This window comes from Heptranchias perlo, unplaced genomic scaffold (genome assembly GCF_035084215.1).
Source record: "Heptranchias perlo isolate sHepPer1 unplaced genomic scaffold, sHepPer1.hap1 HAP1_SCAFFOLD_750, whole genome shotgun sequence".
In the NCBI taxonomy this organism is placed as follows: domain Eukaryota; kingdom Metazoa; phylum Chordata; class Chondrichthyes; order Hexanchiformes; family Hexanchidae; genus Heptranchias; species Heptranchias perlo.
Genome location: NW_027139783.1, coordinates 40,884 through 63,321, shown reverse-complemented (window position 1 = coordinate 63,321; position 22,438 = coordinate 40,884). Strand labels below are relative to the sequence as shown.

Genomic DNA, 22,438 nt, shown 5'->3' with positions numbered 1-22,438 from the left:
CCGGGAGAGGGGGCCCCGCAGACCCCCCGGGAGAGGGGGCCCCGCAGACCCCCCGGGAGAGGGGGCCCCGCAGACCCCCCGGGAGAGGGGGCCCCGCAGACCCCCCGGGAGAGGGGGCCCCGCAGACCCCCCGGGAGAGGGGGCCCCGCAGACCCCCCGGGAGAGGGGGCCCCGCAGACCCCCATCAGACCCCGGGAGAGGGGGCCCCGCAGACCCCCATGACCATCAGACCCCGGGAGAGGGGTCCCACAGACCCCCACCAGCATCAGACCCCGGGAGAGGGGTCCCACAGACCCCCACCAGCATCAGACCCCGGGAGAGGGGTCCCACAGACCCCCACCAGCATCAGACCCCGGGAGAGGGGTCCCACAGACCCCCACCACCAACAGACCCCGGGAGGGGGGGCCCACAGACCCCGGGAGAGGGGGGGGGGGGCCACAGACCCCCACCACCAACAGACCCCAGGAGGAGGGGCCCACAGACCCCGGGAGAGGGGGGGGGGGGTCCCACAGACCCCCATCAGATGACATTCTTGTCATTCACTGTAACCTCCCTTACTCCATCTGAACATTAGTCACCATCTGCATTCCCACAGAATCAGAGTTTAATGTTGCCCAAGAGCCTGATTAGGTTAATGCTGCCCCCCCCCCCTGCCCAGGAGGCTTTGTGCACTGACATCATATGTGTGTGCGTGGATAATCGCAGATACTCCACATACAGTGGGGGGGGCGGGGGGGAGGGGACACCTCAATTAATGTGGAAAAAAGCAAATCACTTTATTTAATGTAACTGCAGCGATTGAACATGTACAGCACAGGCCCCAATGGTACACCAGCAAGATCCCCTCCTCATGCCCCCTCTTGTCTCAGCGCCCCCTCTCCTCTCCCCCCCCCCAACCCCAGTCTCTGTCTCCCCCCCCTCCCCAGTCTCGGCGCCCCCTCTGTTCTAGGCGTAGTATTGCAGGTTGGCCTTTTTCTTGGCCTGGACCTCCAGGATGCCCTCCATGTAATCCTCGTGTGTGAGCTCTGTCGCCCCTCTGCGCAAAGCAATCATGCCCTGTCAGATTAAAAAAAACACCATTAGAAAACCAGCTGAGCAACCGAGGGGAGCCTCACAATCCACAGTGGGGGAGGGGCCTGCTGTGAACTCAGCCTCCTGCCCCCATCACCAGGGTGCGCTCAGTGTGGGATTCCAACAGGACAAGCCAAGGACGCGGTCCGGCAAAGGGAACAGGCAGCACCGCTTGTGGTGTTTGGAGAGATTTATGTGGAAGGCAGGCAGGCCACTGTTAATAACTGGATCGATGACACCGAACTCCAGGTCCCCACTGAGAGGGGTCCGATATCGTCACCGAACTCCAGGTCCCCACTGAGAGGGGTCTGTCATCGTCACTGAACTCCAGGCCCCCACTGAGAGGGGTCTGTCATCGTCACCGAACTCCAGGCCCCCACTGAGAGGGGTCTGTCATCGTCACCGAACTCCAGGCCCCCACTGAGAGGGGTCTGTCATCATCACCGAACTCCAGGTCCCCACTGAGAGGGGTCTGTCATCGTCACCGAACTCCAGGCCCCCACTGAGAGGGGTCCGATATCGTCACCGAACTCCAGGTCCCCACTGAGAGGGGTCCGTCATCGTCACTGAACTCCAGGTCCCCACTGAGAGGGGTCTGTCATCGTCACCGAACTCCAGGCCCCCACTGAGAGGGGTCCGATATCGTCACCGAACTCCAGGTCCCCACTGAGAGGGGTCTGTCATCGTCACTGAACTCCAGGCCCCCACTGAGAGGGGTCTGTCATCGTCACCGAACTCCAGGCCCCCACTGAGAGGGGTCTGTCATCGTCACCGAACTCCAGGCCCCCACTGAGAGGGGTCTGTCATCATCACCGAACTCCAGGTCCCCACTGAGAGGGGTCTGTCATCGTCACCGAACTCCAGGCCCCCACTGAGAGGGGTCCGATATCGTCACCGAACTCCAGGTCCCCACTGAGAGGGGTCCGTCATCGTCACTGAACTCCAGGTCCCCACTGAGAGGGGTCCGATATAATCACCGAACTCCAGGTAACCACACACACGGTGCCCGATCCCCGGGAGTTCTATCTACACCCACACACGGTGCCCGATCCCCGGGAGTTCTATCTACACCCACACACGGTGCCCGATCCCCGGGAGTTCTATCTACACCCACACACGGTGCCCGATCCCCGGGAGTTCTATCTACACCCACACACGGTGCCCGATCTCCGGGAGTTCTATCTACACCCACACACGGTGCCCGATCTCCGGGAGTTCTATCTACACCCACACACGGTGCCCGATCTCCGGGAGTTCTATCTACACCCACACACGGTGCCCGATCCCTGGGAGTTCTATCTACACCCACACACGGTGCCCGATCTCCGGGAGTTCTATCTACACCCACACACGGTGCCCGATCTCCGGGAGTTCTATCTACACCCACACACGGTGCCCGATCTCCGGGAGTTCTATCTACACCCACACACGGTGCCCGATCCCTGGGAGTTCTATCTACACCCACACACGGTGCCCGATCTCCGGGAGTTCTATCTACACCCACACACGGTGCCCGATCTCCGGGAGTTCTATCTACACCCACACACGGTGCCCGATCCCCGGGAGTTCTATCTACACCCACACACGGTGCCCGATCCCTGGGAGTTCTATCTACACCCACACACGGTGCCCGATCTCCGGGAGTTCTATCTACACCCACACACGGTGCCCGATCCCTGGGAGTTCTATCTACACCCACACACGGTGCCCGATCTCCGGGAGTTCTATCTACACCCACACACGGTGCCCGATCTCCGGGAGTTATACTCACTGCTTCCACACACACAGCCTTGCACTGAGCTCCGTTGAAGTCATCGGTGCATCGAGCCAACTCCTCATAGTTCACATCAGGACTGCGGAGAAATAACAGGGAGTTAACATTAACCAGTCATTAATTAGGTGAATGAACCACCGCACCTTAATGCAAGTGCCATCATTAACTAGGTGACTGTACAATCACACCCGAATGTGAGAGCTATCAATAAATAGTTATTAACTAGGTGACTGTACCAACACACCTTAACCGTATTAACCACAACTCAGTGTACCTGCACCCAGTTACACAGCCCAGATCGATGTAACCACACCCAATTACACAACAATCCCATTTATACAGCACCTTTAACGTGGTAAAATGTCCCAAGGTGTTTCACAGGAGCGATTATCAAACAAAATTTGACACCGAGCCACATAAGGAGATATTAAGACAGGTGACCAAAAGCTTGGTCAAAGAGGTAAGTTTTAAGGAGTGTCTTAAAGGAGGAGAGAGAGGCGGAGAGACGGAGAGGGTTAGGGAGGGAATTCCACAGCTTGGGGTCTAGGCAGCTGAAGGCACGGCCGCCAATGGTGGAGCGATTAAAATCGGGGATGTGCAAGAGGCCAGAATTGGAGGAGCGCAGAGATATCGGAGGGTTGTAGGGCTTGAGGAGGTTACAGAGATAGGGAGGGGCGAGGCCATGGAGGGATTTGAAAACAAGGATGAGAATTTTAAAATCGAGGTGTGCCTGGACCGGGAGCCAATGTCGGTCAGCGAGCACAGGGGGTGATGGGGGAACGGGACTTGGTGCAAGTTAGGATACGGGCAGCAGAGTTTTGGATAGAGAGCATTGGAATAGTCCAGTCTAGATGTAACAAAGGCATGTATGACGGTTTCAGCAGTAGATGAGCTGAGGCAGGGGGCGGAGACGGGCGATGTTACTGAAGTGGGAGTAGGGGGTCTTGGTGATGGAGTGGATATGGGGTCAGAAACTCATCTCAGGGTCAAATAGGACACCAAGGTTGCGAATGGTCTGGTTCAGCCTCAGACAGTGGCCGGGGAGAGGGATGGAGTTTGCGGCGGGGACTGAAGACAATGGCTTCAGTCTTCCCAATGTTTAACTGGAGGAAATTTTTGCTCATCCAATCGGACAAGCAGTGTGACAAATCAGAGACAGTGGAGGGGTCGAGGGAGGTGGTGGTGAGGTAGAGCTGGGTGTCGTCAGTGTACATGTGGAACCTGACGTGTTTTCGGATGATGTCGCCGAGGGGCAGCATGTAGATGAGAAATAGGAGGGGCCAAGGATAGATCCTCGGGGGGACTCCAGAGGTAACGGTGCGGGAGTGGGAAGAGAAGCCATTGCAGGTGATTCTCTGACTATGACGGGATTGATAAGACTGGAACCAGGCGAGGGCAGTCCCACCCAGCTGGACGACGGAGGAGAGGCATTGGAGGAGGATGGTGTGGTCAACCGTGTCAAAGGCTGCAGACAGGTGGAGAAGGATGAGGAGGGAGAGTTCACCACGGTCACTGTCACATGGGATGTCATTTGTGACTTTGATAAGGGCGTTTCAGGACTGTGGCAGGGACGGAAACCTGATTGGAGGGATTCAAACATGGAGTTGGGGAAAGATGGGCACGGATTTGGGAGGCGACAAAACGTTCAAGGATTTGGAGAGGAAAGGGAGGTTGGAGATGGGGCGGTAGTTTGCAAGGACAGAGGGGTCAAGGGTGTTTTTTTTGAGGAAGGGGTGATGACAGCAGATTTGAAGGGGAGGGGACAGTACCTGAGGAGAGGGAACCGTTAACAATATCATCTGACACAGGGGGCCAGGACGGGAAGTTGGGTGGTCAGCAGTTGGTGGGAATAGGGTCGAGGGAGCAGCAGATGGGGTCTCATGGCCAAGATGAGCTCGGAGAGGGCATAAGGTCCACCACAAATATTCAAATCTTCGTCCCTTGGATTTAAGGGAGCGGAGATGAGGGCCGTACCGGGGGAATGACCAGGGTGAGAGTAAAGGTTTTAATGGCTCGAGGGGCCGTATGGTCCAATCCTGCACCTCTTTCTTATGTTTTAATAGGACAAGGGCATCAAAGATGGAGGTGAGGGTATGTTGGAGCAGATCGGTAGCTGCAGAAATGTCGTGGTGAATGGAGGGCCAAAGGCTGGACAGTTGGGAATCTGAAAGTGCCGTTGTAAGTGACCTGGGGGGAAGAGTTTTTTCCAGAGGCAGGCACGGAATGAAGTGGGTTGGGAGGGGGAGGGGGATCTGGGTGGAGAGGGATACAAGAAAGTGATCAGAGATGGCCTTATCTGCGATTGACATGATGAGAGTGGAAAGGCCATGTGAGATGGCAAGGTAGAGGAGGGGGGGGGGGGGGGGGGGAGGGGGAGGGGAGATTAAAGGAGGAGGAGGAGGACAGTGAACTCAGAGGAGAGAGAGCATGATGAGCTGAGATGGAGGTCGAACTCACTGAGGATGAGAAGTCGCTCGGTGCAGAGGCTGAGGGAGGACAGCAGTGAAGGTATCTCGGTGAGAAACTTGGTGTGGTACTTGGTGAGAAAAGCCCGGGTCTGGGAGGGGCAGGTGGTGGAAGGTATAACCAGGCGGGGAGGCTTCATTAAGGGGAAAGGTATCATCATCATCATCATCATCATCGGTCAGTCAGTTTCAGTCAAGTCCATGAGGTCGATGCAATCGTCCACAATAAGCTCATGGATGGACAGGGCCTTGTTCACAAGTGAACGGACATTCTGGAGGGAGTTGCGGAGAGGGGCGGTGATTGCTGATCCGCTGGCAGAGTCCACGGGGTCAGCGCTGGGAGTGGGGAGTGGGACGGGAAGGAGATTGGCCAGATTAGCCCCCAAAGGGCACGCTGGCGGGAAAGTTGGCGAGAGAGAGTAGGATGGAGCAGTTAGGGTTGCTGCTCGGCACTCGTCGCTGCCTCCTTCCTCGATGGGCCCTTCGGAGGATGCCAAGGGAGGCACAGAGAGAAGCTATCGGCTTATCTAAGAGGGAGTCAAGCCTGAGACGGCAGCAGGAGAATAGGAAGGTCGAGGAGTGCTGAAGGGTTGGGGTACAGATTTGGGAAGGCAGAATACTTGAGGCGAGAAATGAAAGGAGCGTGATGACAGGAGAGAGGGTTCTTGGAGAGGTAAAGAGGAAAGAAGAAAAAGGGGGGGAATCGAAGTGATGGTCTCGGGTCCAGAGCAGCAGCTAAAACATGCACTGGAATGGACACAGGGAAACTCAAGTTACATCGGCGTGGTTACATAGCAAGATAAGGATTGATAGATCCTGGTAATAAACAGGGAATGGAGAGGAGAAAATAGGAGGGAGTCCAGAGTTAAAGTCAGAGGTCATGTGGTGGGATAAGGCTGACTTAGATCGGGTGGAGTCTCCTTGGAGTTTTGATGAACTGAGGTTTGGAGACAGGTGTGGAGGGCGAGCGAGTCCAGAAGCTACTTGAAGGGTAGAGTATCGGAGGACGCACTGCTGGAGGTATTTCCGTGGGGATGAAGAGCCAGGAGGTGAGAGCCGATAGCGGGGCAGAAAAAGGGTGGCCAAGCTGGAGGTCACTATAAGAAGCGGCAGAGAAATGGACTCCAGCCCAGGAGAGTGAATTGCTGGCCAGGAACCGCACGGTAGCAAAATAAAGCTGAAAAACCAGTGGGACCCCTAGGACAGTCATAAACTCAGCAGGTGGTAGCAGGCGTGGAGGGTGGGCTATAGGCTAGACAAAGTTACCTTAAAATTTAAACAACTGAATAGCAGATCAGAGTCACAGCAGGCTGGCCCCCCGTGTACCCACACCCAGTTACACGGGCCGGCCCCCCCGTGTACCTACAAGCTCCTAGTTACATATTTGGTTATAGCTAGAGATTGGCTCCTCAGGTCAGCACGACACAGGATTCAGTGGGACCTGGGGAGGGTGCGGGGGGGGGTTAGGCTGACCACCGGGACCCCTCCGCCCCTCCCCCCCGACGTCACGTCTGCCCACAGACTGAAGACGGCTGCCCTCACCTTACGTTCATTTTCCTCGAGTGAATCTGCATAATCCTCGCCCGAGCTCCTCGTTGGGCATCGGGAACTCGATCTTCCGGTCAAGTCTGCCGGAGCGCAGCAAGGCCGGATCCAGGATATCCACCCGGTTGGTGGCAGCAATCACCTGCAGAGGCAAATGGGGAGAAGGTCAGCCAACCCATGCCCCAACATCAGAGAAGGGCTGCACAGATACAGGCAACTGCTGCATCAAGCCTGCCCCACGCCGTCACGCTCTGTGTTTAGACCTTACCTCCCCCAGCAGCAGCAGCAGGCCTGTAATCTCCTGGGAGAGATAAAACCCATGGCCAATGAGGGAAAATTCCTCTCCGACCTGCTCAGGCGACTGAACCTGGCCCAGGACACCACACTGACCGTGTTTATATTACCTGGTGTTTCAGCTGCTTTCGATTAGACCTGATCTCCGCCCCAGCTGGGAACTGGTCCAGCTCTCCTTTGAAGGCTTGCAGGGAGTCGGCAACTTGTCCCAGTGGTCTGGGAAAAGAAGAGCCACCCAGCGTCTAACCTCACCCTCCCCGGTGTCATTTATATACCTGACCCTGCCTTCCCCAATCTCTCAAACTGAAATAATCTTATCAGTAGGAACACAATCTGGTGCTTAAACTATTTTATATTCCTCGATCCAAATTCTTAAGCCTTTCTGAGTAACTCAGGTCAAAGCCCCTCTATCACCTACCATGCGAGGGGACCAAAACGGACACAGTATTCTACAGGTGCTCTACACAAAGACAAAATGCTGCGTGGTGTTTTATATTGAATAGTCCTGGAATAGAACCTAATAACCCATTGCTTTGGCTGCGGTCATGAACCTTTAGACTGTCAAGGCCTTTCTATAGAGCTTTTCCCATCAAATCCTCAAAGCTCACAGCTCAGGGGTGCTGAGGCCATTGTTACGGCTAGTAACCACAACCAGTCGGGACCAACTAACTCAGCACAGACTGAGAACGGAACCTGTGGCAAGCCTGCACCCCCCCTACCCGAGAGACAAGCGAAGGGCCGGGCATTAATGCAAAGGTGAATGTTCACCCTGAGCTCTGCAACAGAGGGGTCTTTAGCATACACAGACATAGAAGCAGCGTGCCCAAACCCTAGGGGGTCCATGAGAGGACCTAGGGAACCCACGAGTATTTACAGGGGGCGCCCAGGGGGACGCCAGTATTTACAGGGGACACTTTCCCAACACAGGAAGCCACTGCTCCACACTTGCATTCACCTTGACGAGGGTATTTGGCTGGAAGCCATCCAGCTGATTAAGCAGCTCCAACATTGTTCGCTGAACCTCCCGGTCACCAGCCTTCTCACTATCAAACCTGCAACAGACGACAGAACCCAAATGTTACCCACCGATACTCCTCCAGTAATACTGACATTGCACCGCCTCTCCCACAGCACCAACATTCAGTCCTCCCAGATAACAAGATGCCAACATTGGACACTTCCGGTAATGCCCCGCAAATATTTCCGCCCTTACCGAACACACCACTGATGTTCTCCTTCCATCCCATAATATGGTACCATCACTCACACCCCCTCCCCCACAGGCAACAGGCACTTTCTCTCCCTTCCACCCCAGACAACAGGACACAGGCACTTTCTCTCCCCCCACCCCCAGACAACAGGACACAGGCACTTTCTCTCCCCCCACCCCCAGACAACAGGACACAGGCACTTTCTCTCCCCCCCACCCCCAGACAACAGGACACAGGCACTTTCTCTCCCCCCACCCCCAGGCAACAGGGACACAGGCACTTTCTCTCCCCCCACCCCCAGACAACAGGACACAGGCACTTTCTCTCCCCCCACCCCCAGACAACAGGGACACAGGCACTTTCTCTCCCCCCACCCCCAGGCAACAGGACACAGGCACTTTCTCTCCCTCACCCCAATAACACGGTGCTGACATGGAGCTGGTTTGAAATTCCACAAATGGCGATCGGTTAGCTCACCGTTTTGTTCCGATGGCATCCAGCTCATCGATGAAGATGATAGACGGAGCCTTCTATTTGGCCAAGGCAAAAGCATCACGAACCAGCTTCGCACCATCACCAATAAACATCTGGACCAGCCTGTGGCCCTGCCAGCTTTAGGAACGTAGCCTACGGAGAGGAGACCGGTCAAAGGTTAGCTACAGAGTAAAGCTCCCTCTACACTGTCCCATCAAACACTCCCGGGGCAGGTACAGCACGGGTTAGATAGAGTAAAGCTCCCCCTACACTGTCCCATCAAACACTCCCCGGGACAGGTACAGCAGAGGTTAGATACAGAGTAAAGCTCCCTCTTCACTGTCCCATCAAACACTCCCAGGGCAGGTACAGCACGGGTAGCTACAGAGTAAAGCTCCCTCTACACTGTCCCATCAAACACTCCCAGGGCAGGTACAGCACGGGTTAGCTACAGGAGTAAAGCTCCCTCTACACTGTCCCATCAAACACTCCCGGGGCAGGTACAGCACGGGTTAGATACAGAGTAAAGCTCCCTCTACACTGTCCCATCAAACACTCCCAGGGCAGGTACAGCACGGGTTAGATACAGAGTAAAGCTCCCTCTACACTGTCCATCAAACACTCCCAGGGAGGTACAGCACGGGTTAGATACAGAGTAAAGCCCTCTACACTGTCCCATCAAACACTCCCAGGGCAGGTACAGCACGGGTTAGATACAGAGTAAAGCTCCCTCTACACTATCCCATCAAACACTCCCGGGGCAGGTACAGCACGGGTTAGATACAGAGTAAAGCTCCCTCATACTGTCCCAGGAGTGTGCTTTAAGCTGTGTAGAGTGCCCTCTTCCTGCACCAATGTGACTGCTCCATTTCTCACAACAGCCATCCACATGGCCTCTGAGTGAGACAGATAGGTTGGTGTTGAACTATGGGTAGGTTCATGCTGGGACCTGACTCCCCACAAGTTGCTGGCACTGCCTAACCCGAGTCAGCCACAGACAAATTTCACTTGTGTCGAAGAGGTCTAATAATGAGCTAGAATCAAGTGTGAAGCAAAGAACTGCAAAAACATTTCGGTGTCACTGTCAAACTTATTATTATTGGAACATACAGTTAGGCCAAGGGTGCTAGTTCCTGCCGTTCTCCTCCACACAGGCTGACTGCTCTCTGCCACTCACCTTGGTCTGTGCAGCACAGGCTCTGGCCAGCAAGGTCTTCCCTGTTCCTGGTGGTCCCATACATCAGTACACCCTTTGGAGGCTGGATCCCCAGGTTCTCAAACTTCTCCTTGTGATTCATGGGGAGGACAATGGCTTCTACCAGCTAGAGAGAGAGAGAGAGAGAGAGACACACACGTCAAGATCATTACAGTCAAAAGGATCAGTGCAACAGGCTCACGCACACACCGAACTCCTCGATCAGCACGATGCACTGCAGCTACCTCTGCTACAAGCCGCTGCCTTTTGACTGCAACCCTCCCCTTCAATAAATGGCCCCTGCATATGTGATTTAGTAATAGGCTGTGCCCAGGTGTCTCTCCCTCAGACCAAGCTCAGGATCGTACGTCCAGTTACCAAGAAACGATGGCCGACACAAAAACATCAGTGAGAGTCAATCAGCAGCACATAGGGATCAACTTCTGAATTTGGGAGCTCTTTCACACCACCCCTCCCACTGAGGGACCGCCCTCCTCTGACGACACATGGCCCCTCTCTGGGCCCCTCCCCCCCCGCGTACACGTCACACTCCAACGCAACAGGCATTGCTGACCTCCTGAATCTGCTTGTCCAGGCCCCCGACATCACTGTACTGCTCAGTCGGTCGCGTCGTCCACCTCCATGGCCTTGACCCGAGAGTCGTACTCTGTTGGCAGAGTTTCTAGGATCAGGTAGGAATCCTTGTTCACACCCTGGAAGGAAGAAGGCTGGAGATTACACAGCGGAAACGCAGACAGACACAACGAAGGTCACTGCTCCACCAGGCATCGCACAACCGAGGTCGACGGCCGTTCACAAACCCACCCACTCGACAACGCGGGCAGCCAACACACGCAGTCGGAATGCATGACGGAAAGGTTAAAGGTTAAATCCACTCTCAATGCATTTCCAAGATCGTCTGCCAAAATAGAGAGGGGAAGGAAGAGAAGATGAGGGGTGGGCACGGATAAACAAATAGAGATGACGGGCTAAACACTCACCACCAGATCACCAGGCTTCAACTTCTCGGCATCGACCAGTCCAATCCACCGGCAGGAAGTAGGTCTGCGGAACACACAGAAGTCACGGTTAAATCGCGGCTCATCCAAAACTAGCCGACGCACCAGCTTCCAATCCTCAAAACAGCAGGGACCTCAACCTGCGGAGCGGCTACAGAACATTTTGGAGGGGGAGGGCGAACAGCCAGCTGTCGTGGTGCACATAGGCACCAACGATATAGGTAAAAAGGGGATGAGGTCCTAAAAGCAGAATATAGGGAGTTAGGAGGTAAATTAAAAAATAGGACCTCAAAGGTAGTAATCTCAGGATTGCTGCCAGTGCCACGTGCTAGTCAGAGTAGAAATAGGAGGATATTTCAAATGAATACGTGGCTAGAGGAATGGTGCAAGGGGGAGGATTCAAATTCCTGGGACACTGGAAACGGTTCAGGGGGAGGTGGGTCCAGTACAAACCGGACGGTCTGCACCTGGGCAGGGCCGGGACCGCTGTCCTAGGAGGAGTGTTTGCTAGTGCTGTTGGGGAGGGTTTAAAACTAAAGTGGCAGGGGGTTGGGAACCTGAGCAGGGAGAGAGAGGAAAGCATAATAGGAAGGGACAGAAGGTATGGAGTAATAGGTAAAGTGTTAAAAAAGGAAAAAGCAGGAACTAAGCGTCACAAAACAGATTTGAAAGTTCTTTATCTGAATGCACGTAGCATTCGTAATAAAATGGACGAGTTAACGCACAAATAACTACGTATGGGTATGATCTTGTGGCCATTACAGAAACATGGCTGCAGGGTGACAACGACTGGGAATTAATATGCCAGGGTATTTAACAATCAGGAAGGGACAGGCAGGAAGGAAGGGGAGGTGGGGTGGCTATGTTAATAAAGGAAGGATCACTGTAATAGAGAAATGATATTGGGACAAAGCATCAAGATAATGAAACAGTTTGGGTGGAGATAAGGAATAATAAGGGAAAAAAAACATTAGTGGGCGTAGTATATAGGCCTCCTAATAGTTGCAACTCTGCTTGAAGAAGTATTAATCAGGAAATAGTCGGGCATGTAATAAGGGAACAGCCATAATTATGGGGGATTTTAATTATCATATTAACTGGACAAATCAAATTGGGCAGAGCAGCCTTGAGGACGAGTTCATTGAGTGCATCAGGGATGGATTTCTTGAGCAGTATGTAACTGATCCTACAAGGGGGCAGGCAACCTTGGACCTGGTCCTGTGTAATGAGTCAGGATTAATTAATAATGTCCTAGTTAAGGATCCCCTTGGAACGAGCGACCACAACATGGTTGAATTCCATATCCAATTAAGAGGGTGAGAAGGTTGATTCTCAAACAAGCGTACTGAGCTTGAATAAAGGAGACTATGATGGTATGAGAGCGGAATTGATTAAAGTGGACTGGGAAAATAGATTAAAGGGTAAGACGGTACATGAGCAGTGGTGTTCATTTAGGGAGTTATTTTACAACTTTCAAAATAAAATATATTCCACTGAGGAAAAAAGGGTGTAAAAGAAATGACAGCCATCCGTGGCTAAGTCAAGAAATCAAGGATAGTATCCGACTAAAAACAAGGACATATAAGGTAGCCAAACTTAGTGGGAGGATAGAAGATTGGGAATTCTTCAAAAGACAGCAAAAAGTAACTAAAGGATTGATTAAGAAAGGGAAGTTAGATTATGAAAAGAAATTAGCAAAAAATATAAAAAACAGATAGCAAGAGTTTCTATAGTTATATAAAAAGAAAAAGGGTGGCTAAGGCAAACATAGGTCCCTTCGAGGATGAGACCGGCAAATTAATGGTGGGAAACATGGAGATGCAAAAATGCTGAACAAATATTTTGTTTCAGTCTTTACAGTAGAGGACACTAAGAATATCCCAACACTGGACAAACAGGGGACTCTCGGGGGGGCGGAGCTAAATACGATTAAATCACTCAGGAGATGGTAATCAGTAAAATAATGGGACTCAAGGCGGATAAATCCCCTGGACCTGATGGCTTCCATCCTAGGGTCTTGAGGGAAGTGGCAGTAGGGATTGTGGATGCTTGGTGATAGTTTTCCAAAATTCCCTGGACTCAGGAGAGGTCCGGCAGATTGGAAAATGCTAATGTAACACCGTTATTTAAAAAGGGTAGTAGGCAGAAGGCTGGAAATTATAGGCCAGTTAGCTTAACATCTGTGGTGGGTAAAATTTTGGAGTCTATTATTAAGGAGACAGTAACGGAACATTTAGATAAGCATAATTTAATAGGACAAAGTCAGCATGGCTTTATGAAGGGGAAGTCATGTCCTGACAAATTTGCTTGAGTTCTTCGAGGATATAACGTATAGGGTGGATAAAGGGGAACCAGTGGACATAGTGTATTTAGACTTCCAGAAGGCATTCGACAAGGTGCCACATAAAAGGATATTACTTAAGATAAAAAATCACGGGATTGGGGGTAATATTCTGGCATGGGTGGAGGATTGGTTATCGAACAGGAAGCAGAGAGTTGGGATAAATGGTTCATTTTCGGACTGGCAACCAGTAACCAGTGGTGTTCCACAGGGGTCGGTGCTGGGTCCCCAACTCTTTACAATCTATATTAACGATTTGGAGGAGGGACCGAGTGCAACATATCAAAATTTGCAGATGATACAAAGATGGGAGGGAAAGTAGAGAGTGAGGAGGACATGAAAAACCTGCAAGGGGATATAGACAGGCTGGGTGAGTGGGCGGAGATTTGGCAGATGCAATATAATATTGGAAACTGTGAGGTTATGCACTTTTGGCAGGAAAAAATCAGAGAGCAAGTTATTTTCTTAATGGCGAGAGACTGGAAAGTACTGCAGTACAAAGGGATCTGGGGGTCCTAGTGCAAGAAAATCAAAAAGTTGGTATGCAGGTGCAGCAGGTGATCAAGAAAGCCAACGGAATGTTGGCTTTTATTGCGAGGGGGATAGAATATAAAAACAAGGAGGTATTGCTGCAGTTATATAGGTATTGGTGAGACCGCACCTGGAATACTGCATACAGTTTTGGTCTCCATACTTAAGAAAAGACATACTTGCTCTCGAGGCAGTACAAAGAAGGTTCACTCGGTTAATCCCGGGGATGAGGGGGCGGACATATGAGGAGAGGTTGAGTAGATTGGGACTCTACTCATTGGAGTTCAGAAGAATGAGAGGCGATCTTATTGAAACATATAAGATTGTGAAGGGTCTTGATCGGGTGGATGCAGTAAGGATGTTCCCAAAGATGGGTGAAACTAGAACTAGGGGCATAATCTTAGAATAAGGGGCTGCTCTTTCAAAACTGAGATGAGGAGAAACTTCTTCACTCAGAGGGTGGTAGGTCTGTGGAATTTGCTGCCCCAGGAAGCTGTGGAAGCTACATCATTAGATAAATTTAAAACAGAAATAGACAGTTTCCTAGAAGTAAAGGGAATTAGGGGTTATGGGGAGCGGGCAGGAAATTGGACATGAAGCTGAGTTCGGATCGGTGAATGCCCTGTGGGTGGCGGAGAGGGCCCAGGGGCTATGTGGCCGGGTCCTGCTCCGACTTCTTGTGTTCTTTAGATTTGTGGTTGGGATCAGATCAGCCTTGATCTTATTGAATGGCGGAGCAGGCTCGAGGGGCCGATTGGCCTACTCCTGCTCCAATTTCTTATGTTCTTATGTTCAACCCGTCCCCCCCCGGGACCTCAACCCGTTCCCACGCCCCCCCCCCCACCCCGGGACCTCAACCCGTTCCCCACGCCCCCCCCCCCCACCCCCCCCCGGGACCTCAACCCGTTCCCCACGCCCCCCCCCCCCCCCCCCCCCCCGGGACCTCAACCCGTTCCCCACGCCCCCCCCCCCCGGACCTCAACCCGTTCCCCCACGCCCCCCCCCCCCCCCCGGGGACCTCAACCCGTTCCCCACGCCCCCACCCCCCCCCGGGACCTCAACCGTTCCCCACGCCCCCACCCCCCCCCCCCGGACCTCAAACCCGTTCCCCACGCCCCCACCCCCCCCCCCGGGACCTCAACCCGTTCCCCACGCCCCCACCCCCCCCCCCCCGGGACCTCAAACCCGTTCCCCACGCCCCCACCCCCCCCCCCCGGGACCTCACCCGTTCCCCACGCCCCCCCCCCCCCCCCGGACCTCAACCCGTTCCCCACGCCCCCCCCCCCCCCCCGGGACCTCAACCCGTTCCCCCACGCCCCCCCCCGGGACCTCAACCCGTTCCCCACGCCCCCCCCGGGACCTCAACCCGTTCCCCACGCCCCCCTCCCCCCACCCCGGGACCTCAACCCGTTCCCCACGCCCCCCCCCCACCCCGGGACCTCAACTCGTTCCCCATGCACCCCCCCCAACCCCGGGACCTCAACCCGTTCCCCACGCCCCCCCCCCCACCCCGGGACCTCAACTCGTTCCCCAACGCCCCCCCCCCAACCCCGGGACCTCAACCCGCTCTCATGCACCCCCACCCCCTCACCCCGGGACCTCAACCCGTTCCCCATGCACCCCCCCCTACCCCCGGGACCTCAACCCGTTCCTCATGCACCCCCCCAACCCCGGGACCTCAACCCGTTCCATACCCTGTGGCAAAATTAAACAGTATTCCTGTTCCACCTTGTTCAGCACGCCTCAGTATTGGGACACAATCCTCCAAACACCAGCACAGCTCACAACTTCAACCTCCAGCCCCTTGCCCCCTCACCTGACGGGTGGAGGTTTTAATCACAGCGCACTTCCCTTTCCGCTGGGAATCCAGATCAACGTTTGCTCCATCCTCCTCCTGGTCATTCGGGTCAACGTCCAGTAACTGAGACACACAATAACGGAGAGGCAGTGAGTGTAATTCAACACTTTTATCTCCCAACCCCACACACCCCCAACCCCACTCCCCATATCGTACATTCCCACCCCGTTACCAAATCCTGAGTACATTATCTAGGCTGACACTTCAGTGCAATACTGAGGGAGAGCTGCACTTTCGGAGACGTCATCTTTCAGATGAATCCTGAAACTGAGGGGTGGGAAGGGCAGAGGTAGGTGTTTGAGGGACACTCCTGTACCCCGACTGCCTCACGCACTCACCTCGATGACACTGGAGACCAAATAATGCAGGGTCTTTGCACAAGTCCTGTTTGTTTGGAAGGAGGAGGGTAACGTCACATGGGCTCAGTTGAGGAGCTGATAGTGCTTGCATTTATACAGCCCTGGCTCAGTGATAGCACGCTCCCCTGGAGTCTGAAGGGTCTGGGTTCAAGCCCCTCCATAGAGCCCTTAGCACAAAATTTAGGCCCAACACTCCAGTGCAGTAATGAGGGAGTGCTGCACTATCGGAGGCGGCGTCTTTTGGATGAGACATTAAACCCCGTCTGCCCTCTCAGATAGGTGTAAAAGATCCCAAGGCCACTATTCAAAGAAGAGCTGGGGAGTTCTCCTGGTGTCATGACAGGCCACTGAGTGCAGCAGGCACAGAGTGAGCAGCTGGAGAGTTTGAGAAGTGTGGGAGTTCGGTGAAGCGGGGGAAGGAGTTGCTCCTTTGCCTTGCTTTTCCTAACTTTTTCCGTAGAGCGGTGGCGGACCTGAGCAGCAGCAGACCGAGAACGGGGATAAAAGCAGCAGCAGACCTGCACCAAGAGAAAACTGCAGTGTGAGGCATGCAAGTGATTGGTAGTGACTGTGGGCTGAGCTTTAAGTTAACGTAAAGTATATAGCTAAATTTTAAAATCTAAACAATTTAATTAATCTAATTAAACTAGGTAAATAATTTGATTAACACTAAATTAAATTAAATAATGGGAGAACAGGAGATGTGTTGCTGCTGCAATATGTGGGAGCTTGTGGACAGTTCTGTCCAGGGCGACTACATCTGCAGTAAGTGTCTGCAGCTCGAGGAACTTCGGCTCTGAGTTGAGGGGCTGGAGTCCGAACTGCGAACATTGCGAGACATCAGGGAGGGAGAAAGCTACCTGGACCTTTTGCTCCAGGAGGCACGCCACACCCCTTAGATTAAATACTTTAGAATTGACACGTGGTCAGGGGCAGTAGGGTGTGAGTGCGAGTGAGGCAGGTACAGGGATCCAGGAGGTAGTATTGCAGGAGCTTGTCCAATAGATTTGAGGTTCTTGCAACCCTTGTGGACAAGTGCGGGGACTGCGGGGAGGACGAGCAAACTGACCACGGCAACGTGGTCCAGAAAGCCGCTCAAGTGGGGGGGGCGGGGGGGGCGGTGGGAGTAAAAAGGAAGGTGATTGTAGTAGGCGACAGTATAGTTAGGGGGAGAGATACTGTTCTCCGCAGCCAGGATCATGCGTCCCGAAGGCTGTGTTGCCTACCCGGTGCCAGGGTTAAGGATATCTCCCCCGGGCTGGAGAAGAACTTGGAGTGGGTGGGGGAGGATCCAGTTGTCGTGGTCCACGTAGGTACCAACGACATAGGGAGGACTAAGGAAAAGGTACTGCTGAGGGAGTTTGTGCAGCTGGGGACTAAGGTAAAAAGCAGAACCACAAAGGTGATAATCTCTGGATTATTACCTGAGCCATAAGCAAATTGGCACAGGGTAAATCAGATCAGGGAGATGAATGCGTGGCTCAAAGATTGGTGTGGGAGAAGTGGGTCTCGATTCGTGGGGCACTAGCACCAGTACTGGGGAAAGAGAGAGCTGTTCCGTTACATAGAAACATAGAAAATAGGAGCAGGAGTAGGCCATTCGGCCCTTTGAGCCTGCTCTGCCATTCAATATGATCATGGCTGATCTTCTATCTCAATATCACATTCCCGTTCTCTCCCCATATCCCTTGATGCCTTCTGTGTCTAGAAATCTGTCGGGCTCCTTCTTAAATATATTCAGTGACTGGGCCTCCACAGCCTTCTGTGGTAGAGAATTCCACAGGTTCACCATACTCTGAGTGAAGAAATTTCTCCTCATCTCAGTCCTAAATGTCCTACCCCGTATCCCGAGACTGTGATCCCTCGCTCTGGACCCCCCAGCCAGGGGAAACATCCTCCCTGCATCCAGTCTGTCTAGCCCTGTCAGAATTTTATATGTTTCAATGAGATCCCCTCCCATTCTTCTAAATTCGAGTGAATACAGGCCGAGTCGACCCAATCTCTCCTCATACGACAGTCCTGCCATCCCAGGAATCAGTCTGGTGAACCTTCGCTGAACTCTCTCTATGGCAAGTATATCCTTTCTTAGGTAAGGAGACCAAAACTGCACACAATATGCCAGGTGTGGTCTCACCAAGGCCCTGTATAACTGCAGTCAGACATCCTTGCTCCTATACTCAAATCCTCTTGCAATGAAGACCAACATTCCATTTGCCTTCCTAACTGTTTGCTTTCAGTAACTGCTTTACAAGGACACTCAGATCCCTTTGTACATCAACAATTCCCAACCTATCACTATTTAAATAATACTCTGCCTTACTGTTTTTCTTTCCGAAGTGGATAACTTCACATTTATCCACATTATTCTGCATCTGCCATGTTTTTGCCCACTCACTCAACTTGTCTAAATCGCCTTGAAGCCTCTTTGCATCCTCCTCACAACTCACGATCCCACCTAGTTTTGTGTTGTCAGCAAACTTGGAAATATTACATTTGGTTCCCTCATCCAAATCATTGATATATATTGTGAATATCTGGGGCCCAAGCACTGATCCCTGTGGTACCCCAATAGTCACTGCCTGCCACCCCGAAAAAGACCCATTTATTCCTACTCTCTGTTTCCTGTCTGTTAACCAATTTTCAGTCCATGCCAGTATATTACCACCTTGGACGGCAGGACTGTCGTATGAGGAGAGATTGGGTCGACTCGGCCTGTATTCACTCGAGTTTAGAAGAATGAGAGGGGATCTCATTGAAACATATAAAATTCTGACAGGGCTAGACAGACTGGATGCAGGGAGGATGTTTCCCCTGGCTGGGGGGGTCTAGAACGAGGGGTCACAGTCTCGGGATACGGGGTAGGACATTTAGGACTGAGATGTGGAGAAATTTCTTCACTCAGAGGATGGTGAATCTGTGGAATTCTCTACCACAGAAGGCTGTGGAGGCCCAGTCACTGAATATATTTAAGAAGGAGCTCGATAGATTTCTAGACACAGAAGGCATTAATTTTGCACACTAACCTCTTATGTGGGACTTTATCAAAGGCTTTCTGAAAATCCAAATAAACCACATCCACTGGTTCTCCCTTATCTATTCTACCAGTTATATCCTCAAAAAACTCCAGTAGGTTTGTCAAACATGATTTCCCTTTCATAAATTCATGTTGACTTTGTCTAATCCCGTTGATATTTTCTACGTGTCCTGTTATCACTTCCTTTATAATAGACTCTAGCATTTTCCCCACTACTGATGTTAGGCTAACCGGTCTGCAGTTCCCTGTTTTTTCTCCCTCCTTTTTTAAATAGTGGGGTTCCATTTGCCACCCTCCAATCTGCAGGAACTGTTCCATAATATATAGAATTTTGGAAGATGACAACTAATGCATCCACTATTTCCATGGGTACCTCTTTTAGTACTCTGGGATGCAGATTATCAGGCCCTGGGGATTTATCAGCTTTCAGTCCCATTAATTTCTCCAGCACTATTTTTTTTTTACTAATACTAATGTTGGTTGGGCCGCATCTCCTTTTGTGTTTTTGTGCCAGAAAGGAATGTATAATTGTTGCAATTCATGTTCCTTAAATGTTAGCCATTGCCTATCCACCGTCATGCCTTTTAATGAAGCTTCCCAATCCATCATAGCCAACTCACTCCTCATACTTTCCTTTGTTTAGATTTAGGACCCTAGTTCCGGATTGGACTACTTCACTTTCCATCTCAATGAAGAATTCTATCATGTTATGGTCACTCTTCCCTAAAGGACCCCGTACAACAAGATTATTAATTAACCCCTTCTCATTGCACAATACCCAATCTAGGATAACCTGTTCCCTCGTTGGCTCCTCAACGTACTGGTCTAAAAAACCATCTTGTACACACTCCAGGAATTCATCCTCCACAGTATTATTGCTAATTTGGTTTGGCCAGTCTATATGTAGATTAAAGTCACCCATGATTACTATAGTACCCTTGTTACATGTATCTCTAATTTCCTGTTTGATGCCATCCCCTACATTACCACTACTGTTTGAAGGCCTATAGACAACTCCCACCAGTATTTTCTGCCCCTTAGTGCTTCTTAACTCCACCCAGACTGATTCTACATCTTGATTTTCTGAGCCAATATCCTTTCTCACTATTGCTCTGATTTCATCCTTTACTAACAACGCCATCCCACCTCCTTTTACTTTTTGCCTGTCCTTCCTAAATATCGAATAACCTTGGACATTCAGCTCCCAGCCCTGGTCACCCTGCAGCCATGTCTCCATAATTCAATTATATCGTATCCGTTTACATCTATTTGCGCTGTTAATTCGTCTACCTTATTACGAATGCTTCGTGCATTCAGATACAGTACCTTCAGATTTGTCTTTTGAACATTTTTAGACAGCTTAACATTTTTTTGTACTATGGCCCTATTTGTCTTATTACCATTTTTTCTTACCCGGACCCTATTTGTTGTCTTTTGTTTGTACGCTCTGTCCCTTCCTGACACAATCTGGTTATCCTTACCCCAATCACTTTCCTGCACTGCTTCTTTGTCTTTTCTTTTTAGCATTCGAGATTTCTCTCCACCGGGACGCTCCCCCACTTATTTAGTTTAAAGCCCTGTCTACCTCCCTAGTTATTCGATTCGCTAGAACTCTGGTCCCAGCATGGTTCAGGTGTAGTCCATCCCAATTGCAAGAAGATGTTTCTATGTAACTTTGTACAAGATTTGAGGAGATCTTGCACTGTAACTTGTTCAAAAGTACCTCAGTGTCATTCCCAACAGTACAATATAATCAGAGTCTCGTCATGTAGGATACCCTGGACTCGAGCCCAGTGCTGGCACCAGGCCTGCCAGGCTCCCTGCCTCCTTACACAGCTTCGTGCAGGGCAGGACACTCCTGTACTCATCAGACTGCCTCACGCACTCACCTCGATGACATTTGAGACCAAGTATGGCAAGGTCTTGTTGACTTTAATCTTCTCGCTGTTCTCCTTGATTTTGTCTTTCATGGCTTGCAGCTCATGTGTGACTCTCAGCACCTCACTCTTCATGATCTGCCAAATAGACACAGCGCAGGTCAAATCCAGGCACAGCACTGAGGATAGCACTGTGCCCACAGACAACCCCTCACCCCTGGACCAGGCACAGAGCCCCCACAGACACAAACCAGTCAATTCAAACAGAATCCCTCACTCATCCTACAAAGACCATAAGAGATAGGAGCAGGAGTCGGCCATTCGGCCCCTCGAGCCTGCTCCGCCATTTAATGAGATCATGGCTGATCTGATTTTTACCTCAACTCCACTTTCCCGCCTTTTCTCCCTATCCTTTGACTCCTTTGCTGATCAAAAATTTGTCTAACCTAACAGACACCGTTGTGTCAGCACACACACACACACCACCCCGTCCCCCGGTTGCGCTCCCACCGTGTACCCACTGCCTAGGTGTGAACCTGGATTGGAAATAACGGTAGGCTATTCCACCGTGGAGAGCATCACAGCCGAATTTGACCCTCTCCTCATCAAACACCCATGCACTTTTCAATCGGTGTCACCCAGCACAGAACAGGACCTCCTCTCCCTGCTTCCCTTAAATCAAGGGGCGCTGAAGCCAATTGCAGCACATCCACCATTGTCCCATTTAGATCAGCTGCTCAGCACAGACTAAGGAAAGGAGCGAGTCTTCAGGTCTCCAGGGTGCAGCACCATACGGGTGCGGCCTTGAACTTCTGAACCAGACATGGGTTTGTACCTTAATCTCACTGTCCAGCAGTCGTGTGCGCTGAACAATCTCCTCGGTGGACATTTTAAGCACCTCTTCACCAATTCCATCCTGCAAAAAAAAACGCACACCATCAGAGAGAGACAGAGAATCGTAGAAAGGTTACAGCACGGAAGGAGGCCGTTCGGCCCATCGAGTCCGCGCCGGCTCTATTCAAGAGCAATCCAGCTAGTCCCACTCCCCACCTTATCCCCATAGCTCTGCAAATTTTTTCCTTTCAAGTACTTATCCAGTTCCCTTTTGAAGGCCATGATTGAATCTGCCTCCACCACCCCCTCGGGCAGTGCATTCCAGATCACAACCTCTCGCTGGGTAAAAAAGTTTTTCCTCATGGTTCATTTGGCACTTTTGCCAATCACCTTAAATCTTTGTCCTCTGGTTCTTCACCCTTCCATCAATGGGAACAGTTTCTCTCTATCTACTCTGTCTAGACCCTTCATGATTTTGAATACCTCTATCAAATCTCCTCTCAACCTTCTCTGTTCCAAGGAGAACAACCCCAGCTTCTCTGGTCTATCATAGAAA

The 22,438-nt window shown here is 51.8% G+C and overlaps 1 protein-coding gene across 1 annotated transcript; it reads right to left on the bottom strand.

Annotated features, from left to right (window-relative positions):
- Positions 1-751: 751 nt before the first annotated feature.
- Positions 752-21,964, bottom strand: psmc3 (proteasome 26S subunit, ATPase 3). The gene is given in 16 exon segments (XM_067981502.1): positions 752-1,056; positions 2,843-2,924; positions 6,853-6,898; positions 6,901-6,997; positions 8,105-8,201; positions 8,838-8,956; positions 8,958-8,987; positions 10,012-10,068; positions 10,070-10,156; positions 10,604-10,657; positions 10,659-10,742; positions 11,031-11,075; positions 11,077-11,094; positions 15,737-15,841; positions 21,061-21,186; positions 21,884-21,964. Coding segments are annotated over 16 exon segments (1,212 nt in total). The 5' UTR covers positions 21,938-21,964; the 3' UTR covers positions 752-945.
- Positions 21,965-22,438: the final 474 nt, after the last annotated feature.